General features: G+C 41.0%; 3 protein-coding genes across 12 annotated transcripts; 1 reads left to right on the top strand and 2 right to left on the bottom strand.

Moving 5' to 3' along the window:
- Positions 1-271: 271 nt before the first annotated feature.
- On the bottom strand, positions 272-4,535 carry LOC111258802 (tubulin alpha-1C chain). 6 transcript variants are annotated; one of them, XM_022830340.1, is made up of 4 exons: positions 4,517-4,535; positions 3,547-3,630; positions 2,798-3,108; positions 272-2,003 (listed from the first exon to the last, which is right to left on the bottom strand). In XM_022830340.1, exons 3-4 carry the CDS (start codon positions 3,088-3,090, stop codon positions 902-904), a joined length of 1,395 nt encoding a protein of 464 aa, XP_022686075.1. In that variant the 5' UTR covers positions 3,091-3,108; positions 3,547-3,630; positions 4,517-4,535; the 3' UTR covers positions 272-901. The 6 variants fall into 6 exon arrangements, with proteins under 6 accessions (XP_022686075.1, XP_022686078.1, XP_022686073.1 ...); XM_022830343.2 differs by lacking the exon at positions 4,517-4,535 and having other exon boundaries at positions 2,798-3,064; positions 3,551-3,750; XM_022830338.2 differs by lacking the exon at positions 4,517-4,535 and having other exon boundaries at positions 3,547-3,749.
- Positions 4,536-8,319: 3,784 nt separating this feature from the next.
- Positions 8,320-10,537, top strand: LOC111258811 (carboxypeptidase B). The gene is made up of 3 exons (XM_022830361.2): positions 8,320-8,975; positions 9,148-9,363; positions 9,642-10,537. The coding sequence occupies exons 1-3, from the start codon at positions 8,376-8,378 to the stop codon at positions 10,254-10,256; spliced, it is 1,431 nt and encodes a 476-aa protein (XP_022686096.1). The 5' UTR covers positions 8,320-8,375; the 3' UTR covers positions 10,257-10,537.
- A 2,769-nt stretch (positions 10,538-13,306) lies between these two features.
- shrb (charged multivesicular body protein shrub) lies at positions 13,307-20,280 on the bottom strand. Of its 5 annotated transcripts, none has more exons than XM_022830363.2 (5): positions 19,788-20,280; positions 19,207-19,287; positions 15,761-16,009; positions 15,354-15,531; positions 13,307-14,807 (listed from the first exon to the last, which is right to left on the bottom strand). In XM_022830363.2, the coding sequence occupies exons 3-5, from the start codon at positions 15,945-15,947 to the stop codon at positions 14,501-14,503; spliced, it is 672 nt and encodes a 223-aa protein (XP_022686098.1). In that variant the 5' UTR covers positions 15,948-16,009; positions 19,207-19,287; positions 19,788-20,280; the 3' UTR covers positions 13,307-14,500. The 5 variants fall into 5 exon arrangements, with proteins under 5 accessions (XP_022686098.1, XP_022686099.1, XP_022686097.1 ...); XM_022830364.2 differs by lacking the exon at positions 19,788-20,280 and adding an exon at positions 19,514-19,764; XM_022830362.2 differs by lacking the exon at positions 19,207-19,287.
- Positions 20,281-20,337: the final 57 nt, after the last annotated feature.

Below are 20,337 nucleotides of genomic sequence, written 5' to 3'. Positions count from 1 at the left end.
GACGTTATATGTACATATAATTTGTATGTACATTCTCGAAATCGAAACTTTAAATGACCACTTCTGAAATGGTAGCAGATTTGAACGATCAGACTAAAGCTGGAACAATATTGTACCTTTATACCTCTCAAGGCGGTGGCCCAATTTTTAGTTAGCATAATTAGGCTAACAATTATGTATCAGTTACCACTATTAGACTTAGTAACTTTCACGTTTGTTTATCATGCCACTCTATTAATACAGTTATGGTAACAAGAAAAAGCGTAGCGCATAAAAGTCTGTATATTTTTTTACTTTTCTGTATGTGTTTTTATTTATTTTATTAATAAATATTTTGAAGATCTTATAAATCAAACAAGTTTCTATACCTGAATACAGAATATCATTAACAAAGATATAGTGGGTAAAATATTATTCCGATCATCTATTCATCACAACAATCTGGGTCCCCATATCTTATAGCAAATACAACGAATGTTTCGAATAAAACAAACAATTGAACTGAAAGGATGTCAAACTTTGGTTGCCGCACAGGTAGAAAGGAAACAGTTTATAGGTCTAAACTCGGTTCTGGAATATATAGCATTAATGACCATCTGTTATAAAATGTACGTCGCTGTATAGTGATCGGCTACAGTGCCTAAGCTAGCTACATATACATATTACAATCTGCTATGACTATGGAAATGATAAAAACGGTCGCAAGCTATGAGAGCACCACTCGTCGAGAGGTTTACAAGCTTGTACTTCAGACAAATATTAGATATAAAAAATTTTATATATATACGTTAGCATTATTAGACATGTGCTCTTGGCCTATCTGCCATTCATATAGTTTATCTCAGTACATCTCTGTTTGATCTTGTTCTGACTTTTTACATTTATCCACCGAATAGTCGTTCTAAAATTCAGCTTCCTCGTCATTGCCTGGTACATTCGAATCGGAGCCGATTTCTTCGTAATCGCGCTCCAAAGCGGCCAAGTCCTCGCGAGCTTCAGAGAACTCACCCTCCTCCATGCCTTCGCCAACATACCAGTGGACGAACGCCCTCTTCTGGTACATTAAGTCGTACTTGTGGTTCAGACGAGTCCAGGCTTCGGCAATGGCAGTCGTATTCGACAACATCGTGACGGCGCGCGGTACCTTGGCAAGATCGCCTGTAGGAATTACCGCTGGCGGCTTATAGTTAATACCAACCTTAAAGCCGGTTGGGCACCAGTCAACGAACTGTATTGTACGCTTCTGTTTGATGGCTGCAATCGCTGCGTTCACATCTTTCGGTACAACATCGCCGCGGTATAAGAGGCAGCACGCCATATACTTGCCGCTCCGGGGATCACAAACGACCAGCTGATTGGCCGGCTCGAAGCAGGTATTGGTGATCTCGAGTACGTTATGCTGCTCGTGGTGAGCCTTCTCAGCAGAAATGATCGGAGCGTAAGTGACGAGGGGAAAATGGATTCGCGGGTATGGAACTAAATTAGTTTGGAACTCGTTAAGATCAACATTCAGCGCTCCGGAGAAACGTAGAGAAGCGGTAATCGCCGAAACGGCCTGACTGATCAGACGGTTGAGATTCTGGTACGCCGGTCGCTCGACTCCAAGGTTCCGACGGCAGATCTGATAGATGGCCTCATTGTCCATCATGAAGACGCAGTCGGCGTGTTCGAGGGTAGCATGTGTTGTCAAGACCGAATTGTATGGTTCGACAACAGCAGTACACACCTGCGGGGCTGGATAGATTGTAAAGCTCAACCGACATTTTTTGCCGAAGTCCTGTACTATACCCTCCATGAGGAGAGACGTAAAACCCGAACCGGTCCCACCTCCGAATGAATGAAAGATAAGGAATCCCTGAAGGCCATCGCACTGATCAGCCATCTTGTGCATCCTGTCCAATGTTGGCTGGATGACTTCTTTACCTACTGTGTAGTGCCCTCTCGCATAATTGTTAGCCGCATCTTCTTTGCCAGTAATCAGCATCTCAGGGTGGAATAGAGATCTGCCAAGCAGAATAAATACAGAAAATAGAATACCAAGATTATTGGCTTTACTTGCTCCAAAGTTAGACTTCGATACGACAGCTAATTCACATGTTATCTAGAACAGAGCAGTTCCTAAGATTTAAATATCAATTACCATGAAGGATAATAATGATAAAATTAACTTGTCCATTACTATAATTGCTAAATTAGGATATGTTGCATCATTTGACACAGATATGCACTGGGTTGAAAAGAAAGTTCCCCTTATTTAATTTTATTGCAATTTTTTAACAAGTGGAAATGGTGTCCTTCATTGAATTTTGCCCATGTTTCTGATAGCTAATATATATCGCGAAGAAAAGAGGCTTTGTCCTGTAAATGATTCGATATCGTTCGCTCTTTATAACCGTCCGGAGCGTGGCTTGTCATCCAGATAGAACTTTCCGGTTTTGAAATGATTATGTCAAAGCTGGCAATAGGTAACGTTTAGTGCACATTCGCCTTTGACTTTATAAAGGATTCCAACACGAAAACAGTGAAGTAAACAATGTCCAGTAAAGATCTTCTCGAGCTCCACGACTGGACGCATGAATCATTTCTTCTAACAATAAAAGCCTCATGAACACCACAAGGCCATGCTCGACAGGCAAAACACCTAATGGAGAAATTTCAGCTAAGTACGATCAGCCGACCCGACATCAGCGTTATCCGTCAGCTCCGATGGAAACTTTTTTTCAGCCCAATACGTAATCACAGACACACGCACATACACACACATATCTTTAGAATAAATAAAGCGAACTTTGCCCACCTGAACTTTCCAGTTTTGACCTCGTCTATGACCGTTGGTTCGAGATCCACGAAAAGCGCTCGTGGTACATATTGCCCGTCGTTGGTAGCCGAGAAGAAGGTGTCAAAGCTTGAATCCCTTGGAGTCGGATCACCGCCTTCATTGAGCGTACCGTCAATGTTGATATTGTGTTCAAGGCAGTATAGCTCCCAGCAAGAGGCCCCCATCTGAACGCCAGCCTGGCCAATGTGAACGTTGATAATTTCCCTCATTGTGAGCAATTTTTGGCTGAACAAAGGAGCACATAAATTCATTGATCAATGAACTAATTACTGAAATAGATGAAAAATCGAAACAGATGTATTTGCAGGCGCGACATTACGTACGCGAACAGCCTTTAGATATTTTTTAGCCTTCGATACTCGCCATGTCATTGATAACACACAATCGCCATGTTTTGGTTGATTGCTGGAATTAGAATATTACAGACTAAGCTAAAGATATAAACGTGCAGTAAGTGGGTTAGTCAGCGTTCTAACGAGCATCGGCTATTAATAATAGCCCAAATAATATCACGATACTATACATTGAAACAATAGCCACTACAGATACCGCCTGCTATCGAATTTATCTACATACACTCATTAACGAGTGAAGTTTCTTGCTGTGTTGCTAGCATCTTGTGCATAGTATGACTAGGACATCGGTGTCGACAAAATGAATAGATTAGCAACAAATACATTCCACACTATGCAGACGGGATAGCTTACCTACTTGCGTGCGTCTTGTAGTTGTAGCTCTACAGAGGTGCCTCTCGGCCGGCGTCCTCAAGCGATGTGTAAGCTCACCTTAAACTGACCGTGCATCATCACGAACCTTAAAGACTGCACATCCTTTAATAACTTTCAAGTTAGGAGACCAAGGATAATGCGTGCTAGCATCTAATCATCGAATCCAAGTTGTAGGCTCTTCAAGCTGAACGTGCAGATAGCGGAGCGGAGCAGAGCAGCGGTTTTTATGAAGCACCTTCGAGGCACGCATGTAAACGTGCGTGCCTCGAAAAGTACATAATGTGTTTTGCGCACTATGAGAACTACACACACGCAAGAGGACGTTTTTCAGGTTTATGACTGCCTATATATATATATGAACTGGATCACATGTCGCATATAGCCAGCTACGCACAACGGAGTACGAAAAAAACTTTTTAATGCAGCGGAAAGAGCCATGAACAAGGCGCAGCAAAATCAATGATATTTCCTGCTGTTACCATGTCTATATATATATATGGCTTGACAATATGTCAAATGATAGTCATGATGATCAATAGTTTGTGCACAATACCCATTCGAGTAGCTAGCTTATTGCAGACATTGGACGATATACAATAAAAACATTGAAGCAAATAAGCTAGAAATAAATACGCTCCGTCTAACTAAAAGTAACCAACACCCGGTACGTCTAACGAAAACAATAAACAGGTATCGTCATCCGGATCCTTCTCTCGCTAAAAATTATTTCACTTATATTATAATGAAATGCTTTTGAAGACGAACGACGAAAGAACTTGACGGCGACGCCAATTACAACGTCAGCTGTTGATTGCCGGCACCACGAAAAGCTACTAACATTATACAAATACTCCTTATCCAGCCATTTACTTGCTGGTACTTTTATTACTCTGCCAAACATTTGAATGGTTCTTTATATAAACAAACAGGCTCACAAACAAATACAAACACGCAACGTTGTTTGATATTCATAGTTTTTCGAACACAAGGCAGACGCACAGTTCGAGCATTCGCTTTCACATCGTTCGAATCTATCATTGGTTCCTCTTTATGAGCCGCGCTTCCTGTACGGCGACAGCAGTGGCGGCGGCAGAAAAACTTTTGCTTGTGGACAGCAATAAAAACAGCGCTGGTGATGATCGCACTTCAGATCTCGCAGCCCCGCACAACGTACGTTCGACACGTTAACTGACAACTTTTCATGGTGATAATCGTGACTCTGATGATGCCGGCAATGATGTTCGCTTCGGCGTCCGTTAGCCACTGGTTAGCATCGCTTTCTTCGATGATTCTCTCTATTTTTAGCAGATACATCCATAAAGTTTCTTATTTATTCCCTCGTTCCTCGGTGTGACGCGGGCGGCAGTGGTAAAAGCAGCGACCGTACCGGGAACGTTTGTGGCAGCTAGGTAGTTACTTACCATTTAACGGAAATTAAACATATATGAAAGGTGATTTTGACCCGGCTTTGCCCGTTCGTCGACGGTGCCTTCCGGCATCGGGCAGCAGAATACCCGCAAAGACTATTTTACACTTCAGCTTCTAAATACACACGTGTATACTCGCATACATGACGCAGTGAATACTGATAAGCTCTGACTCCAACAGAGAAAAAATAACGGCAAACCACAGCTGAAGCAGCAGCGGTGCCACCGGCAAACAACAGAAACGGCTATTTTGAAATCGGCTTAACGGGAGCACCGGAAAGCCAACAGCACCCATATATATATAATTAATTTGTTGACGGCGTAACTATCACAACCGAAAATGGCAAGTGAGGCAGTTACAGGAAGGAAACAACGACGGATGACATAAGCATACCCAAAATTGATTTGGTTTATTAGAAAAAATTTCAAATTTCAAAATAAACGCAAAAACAGCGCCGCGAAGCGCAGGACATCAACTGAAACATATCAGCCGTAGCCCGCATTACGTTGTATTAAGATTTTGACGAGTCTGCTAACTACAGAATATACAGGATGGCAGTGAAACCAGTATAAATTGAACGAAAGACACATTTATTAAGATCAAGCGAGATACAATATAATGCATTAAATATAGCGGGTTGCTATTCAAGGCTATATTAGAGGCCTTATCAGCATAGTATTGTGCTTGGTTAACTCTAAGGCTTATCTGTTAACTTTTCGCCGAAGAACTTTACTGAGAAGGTGCACCGTTTCTCTACGTCTAACAAAAAGCTGGCATTTCTGATGTGCGATGTCGCATCATATTTCGCATACGCTGTATTTGGTCTTCAGCTTATTTAGACTTTTTACTGGAGTCCTAAAACGACACTTCACAGAACGATAACTAGGTTCATAAAAAATATACAATAACATAATCAGTCAGCTATGCAGGTGGTGCTTGTACACACAGAGGGTTTCTTGTTAAAAAATAAATAAGACCACTTTTTTTGGAAGTTGAAAGGCGGGAAGTTACTTATGAAGGAATTTATACGTGGGTTTTTTCAGCAAAATATATTGATTATTCTGCCTGCCAATATTTGGCCTGTTAATTGCATCATTTGTTTTCAGTTCAGCTTCTAAAATTAAAAACGTGGTGGTACCCGCGGCACCAAAAAGATCTATTTAAAAATATGCGTTCTGCGCAAACTGTAGACTTACCATTATGCTTTATTTGCAAATAGTTGTTCGATTTACACCGTGCAAAATACATGTAATGATTTATTGTCTGACCTGTTTGTATTAAACGTATCGTCTGTAAAGCGTTTTGTGTGTCTTATTAATGTATTGCCATGTAAACAATATTTTCTTCCCACTAGAAAATTTCCCCTTTCAAAACTATTTACGTCTTCCACGCGGGTTATTACAGTGATTATTATATCGGTACAGGATGCACAATACGTGGGAGTATGTTTGTCATCGACAGGAACGATCTAGAGCTCGTCTCGGTTTGGTCCTCAAGCCCGGTATGCCATATATATCAAATATGTTTGCACCGCCAAACTGGCATTGTTGTCGCCGTTTTTGTCCAATCTTCTTGATAATGCAAGTTAGTGCTTCCTTTACCGATCTCCGAAATCGGAAAACCTTTCGCGTTAGATAGATTGATGTCTTCGCTGCTCAGTAGATGCTGATTCTGGCTCTGTAATAAATGCTAGTCGTCGATTCTGACCAAATGTTTTTTTAAAAGCAGCAGCAGCAGCAGTGGCAGGGGACGGACGACGCGCTCTGCTTCGAGCTCGTAATTCAGCGATTCAAGATGTTATAGTACCCACCAATATATTGTATTGTCCAGGAAATTGCAGACTGTTTGGGTTTCCTTTGGACAGCTTTCTACGTTGGCCGGTTTTCCATGCTTCCCGGTCATCGCTTATTCCATGGCTCGCTGCTAAAAACGGAGGCTTGACGTGCATTCCTATCGAAACAGAAGAAGATATAGTAGAAGACGGAAAATCGGAGAGTGAGACCAAGATAAAGTTCATAGATATATATTCTATATATAGTGCACAATTTTCTTCGCTCAAGCTGTACAAGAGGAATAGGTTTCTACCAGCAGCAGACGAAGCTATTGTAGTGGCCGGCAGTGGCTTGAAAGCATCGTTTGATAATCGCTCACCGCTTTTCTTGATGACCCCTGTAGATATAGATTTCGTTCTTCTTCGAGCTGTTGCTTGTTTACTATGATAGCTATCCAACGAGCTAACACTTGGTTATTCGTTGTCGTAGACATCGGCAGTGGCAGGACCTGCAACTCATCTGGTTCCGTGCTGAGGCAATGAACGCAACAATTAAATCACACCAGCAGACCACTTCTACCGCCCGCCATTTTTTTCGATGACTTGCTTCTTTCTCTCGTTGTCGTTCCAGGATAATGATATGCGATCTATCCGTATGCGCCACTGTGTCTATTATTCGAGGCGGTGAACATAGCGCGATTGTTGAGCCGGCGCTGGGGTCGGTGCCCCCGCTTTCCGCAGCCGTATGGTCCCTCCTCTTGCCGTCGAAAATGACAGCGGTTCTTTTGTATCTCGTGAGGAAGCGTGAAGTAGCGCTCATCGGATTGCGAGTGCGTGCAGCTACTTCCTGCGATAATAACGATGACTCCTGCAACGGTAACGGTACCACCAACGCTAGCACCTGGCAACGGCTAAAGGCCGGTATCGTCCTTATTTGCTGTTTGTCTCCTGCTGCGGCTGCCGCCGCAAGAGAAGACACACTTCTGGTGTCCCGTATAGTTCCACCATCTTTCTGGATGGTCGTAGTGACGAATACAGAAATGAAATAAGCGAAAGTGGGTGGAAAAAAGAGATAAGGGAAGCTAGGTACAACGGGGAGTAGAACGCTTGGCTTTTAATATGGCTACCACTGCTCGTTGGTTTTGCAGGCCCTAACGACTGTTCAACGTCGTGGGCTTGGGAGCCGCGGGGCGCCTGTCCACCTTTTCAGGCGGCAGGCCAACGACAGCTGTTAAATGGGGTCCGACTTTTGGCCCGACTCGGCTCAGCTCGTCTCATTCAGAATGACTGGCGCTGGGCCCGCATGACTGTTACTGTTGCTGCTGTCGCCATCGCCGTTGTTACTGCTGTTATCGGTACGGCTCGATTTCGCTTTCTCGTGATGGTGCTTCGGGAAAACGCTTCGACTATGACTGGCGCAAGCCAGCAGTGTTGTTTTTTTCTATTTTCTCGCTCCCTCAGTCAGGCATCAGCTGCAGCAGCAGCTGAGCGCTTACTACCCGGTGGGGCACGGAACTCGGTACCCGGGTCGGTCGCGTTAAAAGCGCAGTTCGCCGGCGAAACCACCGCAGTCGCCATTTGAAACGCGGCGCTGAGACGTAAAAACAACATGCGGCGTATGCTGCTATTCACGTTGGTTGTTGCCATCGGAACCATCGCGGTTGTCGCCAAGGATGTGCCCACCCCAGAGAGTGCTATCTCGCCTAACGTCGATGTGCCTATCGAAGAAGTGGTGCGTGAGGAAGCAGTTCTTGGAGGGCAGGTTCATTTCGATGGGTACACCGTCTATCGGTTGCTTCCACAGGAGCCAAGTCAACTGCAGTACATTGCCTCACTTGAAAACGAACAGGATACGCCATACGACTTCTGGAAGCACGCATCCGAGTTGGGCCAGTATGTTGATATCAATGTTTCACCATCAAACAAGGCAAGGTTCAACAAAGAAATCGAAAGGCGAAATATCAGCTCGGCTGTACTCATTGAAGATCTCGAGCAGGAGATTCGCAACGTGACCTCACAAAGCGCAAGTCCTGAGGACCCGACAGATCGAAACCAGCACAATTTCTTTCTCGATTATCGAAGTTATGGCGAGATGGGGAAATACCTTGACCAGCTCGTCTATAAATACAACTCAAAAGACAAGGGTCTTCTCGTGAAGAAGCACAAGATTGGACTGTCGTCAGAAAAACGTGATCTTCACGTTCTTGAGGTGAGATAGATAGAAGGTCTATATTTGTTTCCCAATCTGTTATTATAGGTTTGTACAATTATTATTCGTTTTCATAAGTCCGCCTGTTTTGACTGACACCGATAAGACAATGGCTCGAAATGTCTAAGTGTAAGTAAAGCCTGTCATATGTCTGTGCTGGTCTCCCTGGCAGATTACAACGGCGAGCAACATCCTCAAAAAAAGCATTTGGCTTGACTCTGGCATGCATGCGCGGGAATGGATTGGGCCGCCAACAGTAATGTACATCGTTGAGGAGCTACTCAAAGGTTACAAGGTCGATACCAACGTGACGGATATTCTTGACAATTTTTCGATTTACGCTATGCCAGTGGTTAATCCTGACGGCTATGAATATTCACGTACGACGGTAAGTGGTAAAACGGAGTATGCTTTTGACATCATGACATGCAGCATCCATCGTAAAAACCGTACTGCGCCTCTTGTATAAATAGTGAGTGCAAAACGTCATTTAGAAGCAATTTTTATCCTTCGAAATAGCGTTGCCATATTTGGTACATTTGACCCGACGCTAATAAATAGAAAGAAGGGAAGTCTTATGGGAACGTTTAGGAGAGTTTCGTGATACTAAAAAAAACTGACCTAAGCGATTAGCTAATAATTAATGTTATGCCACCCATTTAATAGAACCGTATGTGGCGTAAGACGCGCTCAGTACGTCGTGACTTCTCGTTCAACGGTTTCCTCGGTCGCTTCGGCGGCTGTGTCGGCGTAGACCCGAACCGTAACTTCCGTTTCCAATGGGGAACTGCTGGAGCATCAACGAATTGTGCCATGGACACTTATGCCGGGCCAAGCGCCTTCTCTGAGCCGGAAACTCGGGCCCTTTCAGACTTCATCTACATTCGCCGTCAGGATATGCTCGCTTACCTTACGTTTCACGCTTATTCGCAGTTGTGGATGACACCTTGGGGATACACGAACGCTCTACCTCCGAATTATAACCGCATGATCGAACTGGCCGAAAAAGCTACTAAGGCTTTGACAAAGGTGCATGGTACCCGTTACAAAGTTGGGTCATCGACCAACCTCTTATACGCGGCCTCAGGTGGTTCAGACGATTGGGCTTATGGAGTTGCAATGATCCCTTATTCGTACACAATCGAACTTCGTGACGATGGCCGTTACGGCTTCGTTTTGCCAACCTCGCACATTATTCCTACGGGAGAGGAAACTTGGGCTGGCGTCAAGGTCCTCATGCAGGAGCTGATCTCTCGAAAGGATCACACTACGACGCCCTAGCGACCACATCCAAATGGAAACCAGAAGGACAATTGTGATAAAGGCAATGAAAGACAGCAAAACATTTGCCGCTAATCACAATATGGTTTTGATGGTCTCACTCGTATAGCCTGATAACGAAATAGAACGCCTTATAAACAGCATCGACAACATGGAGTTTGACTCACGAGTCGTATCTCATTTAATAAGTATTTATTCATAATTATTTAATTAGTGATAATAATAATAATGATAATAATAAAATAATATATTGAATAAAAGCGAAGAGTTTCTTCAGAGAATCTAGCGCTGCTTCCTCTCATATCAACGGTAATAATTCAGTTGGGTAAAGAAAAACAAAGATGATGCATTGAATTATAGACGCACAGAAGTCCAGCATTAGCGCTCAGATAGCCAACTCAATTTCGAAGGGATTAGTACTTCACACACAAAAGGCATCTGATAGACCTATCATGACTATTTGATTCTCATTTCATTAGCATTACCTGATCCTAATTTTATAACGTCAAGTAATATCATAGTACTCTACCATTTCTACAACAAACTAGCGATTAAGTAAATATTTGCTCGCTGCCTATTCATGGTACCAATCTCTGCTGTTCCTTTGCATCTATCTCATTTAAAATACATAATTTGTCTATTTCGCGCACAGTCTAGTTCCCAAAATTAACGGCTGGAGGAATTTTATTAGCAATTATCTTATAGAATCTGCCATAGGTATTCAATAAATTTATTTGGCTTCTTTCAGCAAGTTGAAGCAAACCAAATTTCAGAGGCTGACTCGTTGGCGCTATATGATAATGAGTATTTTCGACGCTCATAAATATAATAGATCTTAAATCACCAACTCTTTGAGACCTTTTTTAGACAAATTCATTACTACGTTAAAACTGACGTTTGAACTATCGACGTAAATCAGTTGTAAAGCTAACTAACAATTTCGCAACAAAAATCGAAAGATAAAATCACGTAGGTTTTTTTTACGTTTCTATAAATTTACCTCTAAAATAGAACAAAACCATTTTGGGAAAAGCACGAAAAATATAACAATCGCGCATCACGTGTATTAAAACGTTTACAGTATAGATAAAGTTTCTGTTTCCTTAAACAGACATATTATTCAGAAACAGTGCCTTTTCCAACAAACTTCAAATACAAACGAAGTTACTTAAATGTTTCATTGGTGTGTGGTGAAAGTACCCATTTAGTGAAAGCGTTTATGTAGCGGCAACGTAGTTCATAAGTTTTTTACTGTTAAATTCGGCGGAAGAGAGATCTGTAGGTTACCAGTAATCCAGATCGATTATGAGACAGAGACACTGACTTCGCAGTTCATTGAATATTTTAATTACTATTCTATCAATAACTTACAAATGTTCAATAACAATGAATGCGTACACACTAAACTTTTTAAAAATGTGCTTTAACATTTTTAGAAGGTGATTGAAGAACCTGTCCGGGGCGGAGTTTCTCTCTCAAGAGATATTTCCTTGGGTCACGCTTGTTGTTGCATGCAGGAGTGAATTCGAAGTACTTTGACATGTTGGAAGCCCATTTCGACAACGAATTCTAAATGAAACATGTGAATCAGGTAACGCGTTTTTGGGTCATCGTCGGTGCGAATCTAGTTTTACGTGAAGGATACTCAGAGGCTGTTGGACGTTCTTGGTACAAATGCAAATTTTTGCCACTTATTATGTCATACTGTGCAAAGGAAAAGGCAAAATTATCGGTTTCATCCCGAACCTTTTCAGAGTTCAGAAGATTTACACAGAGCAGAACACCTCAATCTTCGTTGTCAAGCGACAGAATATAATTGGGGTTTTTGAAAAGAGCGCGAATATTGTATGAGTCAATATAGAAAGAATTTCCTGTAATGCCAGTGACAGGCTATAGTTAGTCGAGCTCGGTTATACGCTGAGTGCTGTCAACACTCAAGTCTTCATGGGCGTGTCTTGTAAGCGAGAGGCTAAGATTGTCATTGGTTCCTTTACAACTCTTTTTGCGATAAATTAGGCTTGTGATATACTTAGTTTGCATTTCGCAAGAGCCGCTAACAGAGAAAAACTAAACAAAAAGATGAAAAAAATCGGCTTTAATCGAAAATGACTGCGAATGTAATTAATAAAATAAAGGCAGCAGAAGCAAGTAGGCAAACGTTTACAGGCTTTCGCTGTAGACCATTGCGAAATTATGGTGCTAGTGGCATTTGAACGCTTGTTAGGTATATTTTGCAGCCTTTTATTTAAACTTGATATTGTCCAGCTAATACAACGGGTTGATTAATCCGCTCCAACTTACGTAATACTGATGACCTGGTACGCCGTTCTTCTCACCCATGGATTGCTTTAATCAAAATCAATTAAATTCTTTGCTTTGCAAATAATTTGACAGAGAAATATACTAGAAACGAAGCAGCTGTTATAATATCTGCCCGGTTCTGCTGTCCGGACTGAGAGTAGTTTTCTTTTTATTAATAAAATCTCGTACATTTTATGTAAAAGTAGAAACTTAAACGAGTTACGTAAGTACGTTCTGTAACGATGTTCTAGCACGCGTTAAAAAATATTATTTTTTAAGTAGAATGGAAAATGAACCAACCACCTCAAACAGGCCAAACGTACGGCATAAAATTGGATCTTTTTCCATTTTGTTTCTACACTCAAATGATGATGCCAGCAACTATCAAAGTTCTCTGCTTTACGCCTAAATAAAATCAATCCATTCAATTAAATCAATTGAGGAAGATAGAAACACAAGCAAATAATTTTTAAAACTTTTGTTTGCCCATATATTAAACATTACGTTGTAATAAAGCAGAAAACCATTAAAGGAGTCTTACCTAATTGTTGGATACGTTGAAGACTTGCATTACTCAAATTGAGTCAAATTTTCGTATACGGCTTTTTTTCCAAGCCCCTATCAAGTGAAAAACTAAATTACCCTGACGATAGTTTACTACTACTTTCCAGCCAGCTTTCCGATAAAGTGAGGTTTCGCCTAACGCATCAACGTCCCAACGTCTATAGTTGGACTTACGAGTCGAAGACTGCTGCTCATCGAAGACATCCTTTATTAATATAACTCCACAGTTATTCTATCGTTATCATTACGATGTACTGCATAAATTAATACCACTTTTATATTAAAGAATAACGAACCAGTAATTCATGGTACCTATATCAGTCTATCGACTCGCTGGCGGATACCAATTCTGTCAAATAATGTTGATGAATATTGGAATGCATTTACTCAAAGCCTCAACTAATCATATGTTTAAAATTTCTTGAATACAATTTTGAAGATATTCCCCTATTCTACTGTATCAATGATCTTCTCGTAATTAAATTACGAATTTAAAACGATCCGTTATGCAGTCAAACAAAATATCATCACACATTTTGAAAGCTTTATACATTTAATTATTATTCACGTGCTCTCTATTACTGTTTTGTCAGCATTGTTATTGTTCGTGTTGTTGCTGTATTGTTGTTAATAGATTACCTAACAGATTCAACAATCGCATCCATATCGACAGCTGTTAGCTCACACCCTTGCCTTCCAGCTTTTTCGCATTTTTCTCCCGCCATGACCGAACACTATAGATATGGACACACATGGCTTTTGCGTGTCTTCATATTCACGTCTGTTTCTATGGCAGCAACCAGGGCCGAAAGCTCTTAATTTTTTCATATCAGAAATGCTGGAAACTATGTGTATGCGACAAGGAGATTTCGATTTACGATTCTTTTGGAGGTCTGTCGACAAGGTCTTAGATGGGTTTTCAAAAGCACTTGATACATGTCTATTGGTCATCGTCTTCTGTTATTTTTTGCTCGCCAACGCACGTTGGTGCCGTTTGGCCACAAATTTTCCAGCATAGCATACATTTTCTGATCGTTTCACGTGTTGCCTTATACTAGCCAAAGCACTGCAAGCCCTGGCGATTCCTACTCTGGTATCTGGATACACGTGTAGTTTCTCATAAGAAAAAAGCGTAGTAGCAGAGACTCCCATCTGATTTTGTTTGTACGTGTGTGTATGTGTGTAGGTGGATCAAAAGCATCTCATAAAATACTCGACCTTAGACTTCCCCTTCGAAAGTCTACACTTGCCAGGTTAACACACGCTGAGGAAGAGGCTGTCCAGTAATCGCAGGCTAGATTCGTTTTTCATTGATAACTTTACTTTCTTTACGTTGTGGGATTTTTTGTTTATTTTTTTTTATCCTATCACCTATGTATCTATGACGCCCATTGGGCGAGTTCCGCCAAATCGTCATCCTCTTGCTTCTTCTCCTTGGTCTTGGCAGCAGCGGCGGGCGTGTGCACTGGGACTGACGGAAGGTCGTTAGCCACGGGCGGAGTTTGGATATTGAGTAGGTCTTTTTCAATGTCTTCCTGTTCAAGCGCGTCCAGTTCGTCCAGTAGCTCCTGCTCGTCCACATCGGTGCCAAAGCCAACCGGGTTTGAGATGGCCTCCGAGATCTCGTTGGCTATCTCCTGCTGCTCCTGTACGTCGTCCATCAACTCGTGCACTTTGTCCACATCCCTGTAAGGGTAATTAGAGGAAATACAATCATATATACGTAGCAGCCATTAAGAACATTGAATTTCAAAGAAGAAACGGTTTTCAGCCGCTTTAAAGATGTTTACACCAGGCAGTATTTAAATTAGAAGTTACTGGAAAAGGGGAGAAGGAAAAGGGAGAGAGCGATAAAAAAGAAAAAACGTCTTTAGTTGCCGAGAAAACGTCGCAAAGCCCTAGCAAAAATTTCAAAATTATGTACAAAAAAGTTTATTGCTTTTTATAGGAAGCTGTAATCGATCGAAGCTCCGTTATTTTTTACCAATTTACCATTCTGCTTTAAGTATTCAATTAGGGAAATTCAGCTTGTCTTCTTCATTTTCATAATCAATCTTGATTTGTGGCAACAACAACACTGAAGCTACAGTCCTTAGATGTAAAAACTGTAACTTTAGGGGGAACGGTCTCAACAGGAAAACTATAAAAAGCATGCTCTCGTACTTCGTGTTTTTATATAAAGAGAGAATCGATGATTCTCCTAAAGCCACCAGAGCAAGGTTCCCTACATACATGTCAGCGTGTGCACGTTTCAGTGCTTTGGCAGCATCTCCCATGACCTGGAGTACCGAGGTGTTCGTGTTGGCATTCTCAAGAGCTTCTCGCTGGAACTCGATCGTCGTCAACGTGCCGTCAATCTGTTTCAATTGGTTTTCAAAGCGTTTTTTTCGCTTGAGAGCCGCCAGAGCCACTTCCAACGAATACGATAGAATGGAAACAGAGTTGCGACAAGGAAATATTTAGTCTAATTACTATAATTTATATTATAATTATCCTCGGTAATCGTTTTTCAACGATGCATGTAGGTTGTTTCTAAATGTTTTACATTTATTATTAGGTTCAAGAAGCTTGGTTTCTTTTTCTTGCCAAAAGACAAATTATTAGAGCTCAGGTCGGCTTATCTGAATAAATTTTCTTACCTCGTTTGTTTTTACTGCCATTTTTCTTGGCGATTTCAAGCTCTGCTGTAACTTTTGTCTCGAGGTACTGCTGTTTCTTTTCAAGCATCTCCTCGACATCGCGAAGGCGTTGGATTGCCTCAGCGGGTGACAGGGATTTGGCGTCGGACGATTTACCACCTCCGAAGAATCTCGCAAGCAGCGACATTTTCGTATAAGGCAACGCAAAGATCTTACACTAAATATAAGACGTTTAAAGAGGAAACAGCCCTGCAATCAAAAAAAAAACACAAAACGAAAATTATTTAAAAAGAAGAAGCGTATTACTCAGGTTCCTTTTTTGAAGAACGAAAACCCTTAGAAGGGACTAAAACAGGCTTATTTTCAAATTCCAAGCTATGCACAGGCTTAGATATATTATGAAATATTTTTAGCCACATTGTCACTAATCTCTATCCAATATATTTGACAGCGGTAGATCACCTATGAAGAATGTTCTCAAATAATTTGAGGAGGCTTATATTTTAGTCGACTCAAAACGGTAATTCATACACCTTAACGTCCATTGAATCATAACAATGGCGTTTTGTCCTTCATGTTTCTCCAGCATTGACTCACTTAGGATACAAAGCCATAATTTACTATTATCGGTAACAAAATAAGAAGGCTCGTGTAAGAGAGCGAAATTAGAATAGAAAACGTATTGTATTATGTATATACATATAGTAAATTTTGTAGTACTTAAAATTAGAGTAGGCAAGCTCATTCAACGTCAGGCCGAAATGAGAAACAAGCTAGGGCCTAAACATCGCTGTTTAGTACATGTCAAATTCCAATACGAAATGGAGCGTTGTTGTAGACATGCTGCCTACTGACTCACTATGTTGAACCTTTCAGGAGCCATATATACCCGTGAACTACTAGTAGTTTCCGTTATACAAAAAAAAATCTCCGTTAAGAATAACTTAAGCCTGTTTATGCCCAACCTAATAACTAAACATGATTTTGCCTTAGTACGAAAATTATCAGCATCCACGTTCTAAATAACCCCCGTAACAGTTTCTTAAAAACAGATTAGTGTTATCAGACTACGTATACATAGGGAGCCCTATTGATAAAAGGAAAACGTTATATAACTTTTTTCAGCGTACAGAACTGCGCATATAGAACGCTAATTTGGGATTCTTTATTTATGAAAAATATTCAAATTCATATTTATTTAACCTCACGTTAATTGCAAGGCGATAGAGTAAGAGACTACCCGTAAAGAAAGATGATGCTCCATCTTCTTTTAATTGGACAACTGTTTTCGTGCAGGAGATATCGGCTGTATGGCACAATTCATGAGGTGGCATTTCACGGCTTACGCGCTGATTTTTCTACCTATAATGAACAGAGAAAGACTATTTGCCAATCTCCTATTGGTCACTGATTTTATGTCTGAATAGTCCGAGTACCAAAATGACAATCACAACCTGATAACGAAATAATACCTACCTAATTTTTTTTCCTTAAATAAATTCCTTGATTGGCAATTAATATTGCTGTTTTATACAGCACGAATCTTTTCGTTAATCACAAGAATAAAGCAAGCACCTAGCTAGTCCGAAGTATTTCAAAGTAAAACAAAATTTTAGATCTGACTCGCGTTGCAAAGCAAATTTGATAGTGCTTGACCTGAGTTACGCTTCAGATATTTTCCCTCGCTGTTGGAACGAGCACATTTATCTCGTAATCACAGTTGAATAAAATTAATGTCTTTTCTAGAACTGCTCAATCCTCCAGCAATTTGTTAAATCTAGCCTTTAACAAATTCGTATGGCGCTCTAATCCGTAGATAAACTATAGCAGAGTTAATCGAGTAAAGCAACCCTGAGTACGAATAAATCTTTGGCTCTTAACACCTTCAATTATCAATGATCCCTTCAAATCAATAATGCCTTTTGTGGTCAACATGCAGTGAAAAATCTTTTTTTTAATTTACCGTATAAAAAAAGCATAATAGCTCTTTATATATTGTCAACTTGTCATGCGACAGTCATAACACCGTAACCTTTGCAATCATCTTTGCACCGAAAGTACGTCGGAATTCTTACAGCTCACTGCGTAATCTAAGTCTTACTTTTGACTGTATGTGTGCCGTTAGTCCTATGGATTTTAGGAATCCATCTGTACAGAGTTGTTAGCTTACATAAAGCTGACTGGACGTTAAACATATTTAGGAACTGACAATTAATGATAACAGCAGTTTTTGGTGATTTTTAAATGTCTACAGGATTGCTTAAATGGTGCCCGAAATTTATCCGACAAATGTAACAGACATGCTACACAAATAACGGTTATATAGTTTAAGATAAGGCATTATTTATATCTCTTGGTTGCGTGACCTAGCTTGCGATTGTGGCCACTTGGGCAGCCTCACAACGACTTAGTACGAGAAAACGCCTGTCTATAGTTTTCTTGAACATATAGAATATTCGGCTGAATGAGCTTGTTGTTAGGTGATTCATATTTCCATGTCACGAGGGTCAGTAGCAACTGTCCTCACCAATGACAATTTTGAAGTATCTTTTCATATTGTAACTGGTACTATACATACTTTTCATAAAAGAGTTTGTTGGGGTTAGCTAGAAATATATGTGGTCATGAGTTCTAATTGGCTTAACGCACAAAACAAATATCATCAAAAGAGCATACTTTTTTTATGGCTAGCAAACTCAAAAATCAACTCCCATTCCGTTAAAAGCAACCGTTCGTTATCAAATTATTCAAATATAATGGTACGAGGGTTTGTGCCTTAAACTGTCGAACGAGCCCTAAACGAAGTAAATCACGCCAGGCATACCGTAACTGCACATTAGGACCAGCGCAACAGCATGGCTCATTGTATCAATAAGCACGAAATTAGTTGAAATACAGAGATCGCTCATGGATACAAAGATTCGGGAACTGTTCAAAAATGAACAATGCATTACAGTGATGTTTGATAGCTATGACTATTCGATAACTGAACACGGTACACGTATGTTTTTCAACGCTCAGTCAGGCCACCTGTGCAGTGTTTTGTCTAAACGTCGTGTAAATCGACGCGTGGGACGCATCTGAGGTCAGCTGTGAGAATAGCACAAGGCTTGCTGAGAGGTGATACCAGTGTTATATTTATTCCCCAGAGCTTACTTGCAGTATTTTCGTGAGATGAGCAGCTGCGCTCCTAGCTACCGTTTTCGCAATGTCCCCTACGTTTTACTGTCTAAGTCAGCTTACGGTTAACGCTATCTCTGTAAAACTGTAAAAATTGTACGCGAAAAGCTATAGCAACGGTAATGTAATGCTATTGGGTTAATACACCGATAAACATTTTAATAAAAATGGCCGTAATACTAATAATATATATAGCACAATATAGAACAGTATACTTCTTTGCAACGATTATGTAATGCACGAAAGATGACTCATGATTAACGCACATTTGTTATGCGAAACTTTGCTCCTATGTGAAGTCACGTCGTTGACAATAATCAGGATATCCTCACGCGCTCACTATCGACCTTGAAACCGACAACAACACAGCAGCCTTTACGGCAATCAATGAAATAGTGTGGAATAGCACCGCTGGGATGCATGTTAAGGCCAGTATTGACCAAGCATATTATGGCACTTGACTCGTTCGCAGGAAGGCCAAGACCGGCGCACAACTGACAGTAGGTTAATGTATGCTTTAATATTTCTATAACGTTCTATTCTCTGGTGAGTCTCGCGTTTATCGACGCTTACCTCATTGCTTGTATAATGTTACTGCTGTGTTCAGCCTCTAAATGAATCAATCGATTCGGCCACTGTGAAGATCACCAAAGATTTTGCTAAGGATGTTGTTCGGTACAATGTTGTTTTAAACTGATTCCCGTACAGAATTTCACCAACATTCTGACTCAAAACATCAAGAGTAACTTCTCTCAGAGTCATCCAAAGATAACACACATAAACAATCCGTAACTGAGTGACAGTTCGACGCTGCAAAAGTGCACTAGAGATTTGTTGATCTGCTTACCTACAAAGCCTCGTCAGATTAGTAGTAGACACCTTCCGTCGAGTAGGACTAATTTTTTTTACCGATATGACGCAGCTTTGTCTCCCTATGACTTCCTAGTGGACGTCAATAGCCAACACTAAGTATTATGGCGATGGTCTATAGAATGTCGCTACGCACGGATTAGTAACTGATTCCACCACACATTGGATACCCTCTTCCCGTACTAGATGGATCGCTGCGACCCACGCGACGACGAATAAACAAGATCCAACACCACCTGAATGTGCCGATTGTCAGTTCTCGTCATATACTCACTTAGTTGATACTATAAAGCCATTAACTCATTGTTTGAAACAGTCAATCGTTGCAGAAACGCAATCTAAATGAATGACTCAAAGAACGATGGAACGAAGGCGATGTTCCTGGAGTGAGGAGCCAACGGCTGAGTCGCCGAGGGTAAAAACGGGCCGTCCCTGTGCTTTTCCGATGTGCCGTCTGGTGCGAGTGAGTGAGGCCGATCGAAAAATGTCGATGATGAGCCCTGCTGCGTGTTTTGGGTCGCATATGA

Source organism: Varroa jacobsoni, unplaced genomic scaffold (assembly GCF_002532875.2).
Source record: "Varroa jacobsoni isolate VJ856 unplaced genomic scaffold, vjacob_1.0 scaffold_266, whole genome shotgun sequence".
In the NCBI taxonomy this organism is placed as follows: Eukaryota; Metazoa; Arthropoda; class Arachnida; order Mesostigmata; family Varroidae; genus Varroa; species Varroa jacobsoni.
Note: the sequence above shows the minus strand (reverse complement) of the source record. Positions and strands in the feature narration are given on the sequence as shown.

Coding starts and splice junctions, on each gene's coding strand:
- LOC111258802 (XM_022830340.1), bottom strand. CDS start 3,090: ATGAATTTATGTGCTCCTTTGTTCAGCCAAAAATTGCTCACAATGAGG. Junction 2,004..2,797: donor GTCAAAACTGGAAAGTTCAG/GTGGGCAAAGTT, acceptor TCTGCTTGGCAG/ATCTCTATTCCACCCTGAGA.
- LOC111258811 (XM_022830361.2), top strand. CDS start 8,376: ATGCGGCGTATGCTGCTATTCACGTTGGTTGTTGCCATCGGAACCATC. Junction 8,976..9,147: donor GTGATCTTCACGTTCTTGAG/GTGAGATAGATA, acceptor TCTCCCTGGCAG/ATTACAACGGCGAGCAACAT. Junction 9,364..9,641: donor ATGAATATTCACGTACGACG/GTAAGTGGTAAA, acceptor CCCATTTAATAG/AACCGTATGTGGCGTAAGAC.
- shrb (XM_022830363.2), bottom strand. CDS start 15,947: ATGTCGCTGCTTGCGAGATTCTTCGGAGGTGGTAAATCGTCCGACGCC. Junction 15,532..15,760: donor TGGCAGTAAAAACAAACGAG/GTAAGAAAATTT, acceptor ATTCGTTGGAAG/TGGCTCTGGCGGCTCTCAAG. Junction 14,808..15,353: donor AAACGTGCACACGCTGACAT/GTATGTAGGGAA, acceptor TTACCCTTACAG/GGATGTGGACAAAGTGCACG.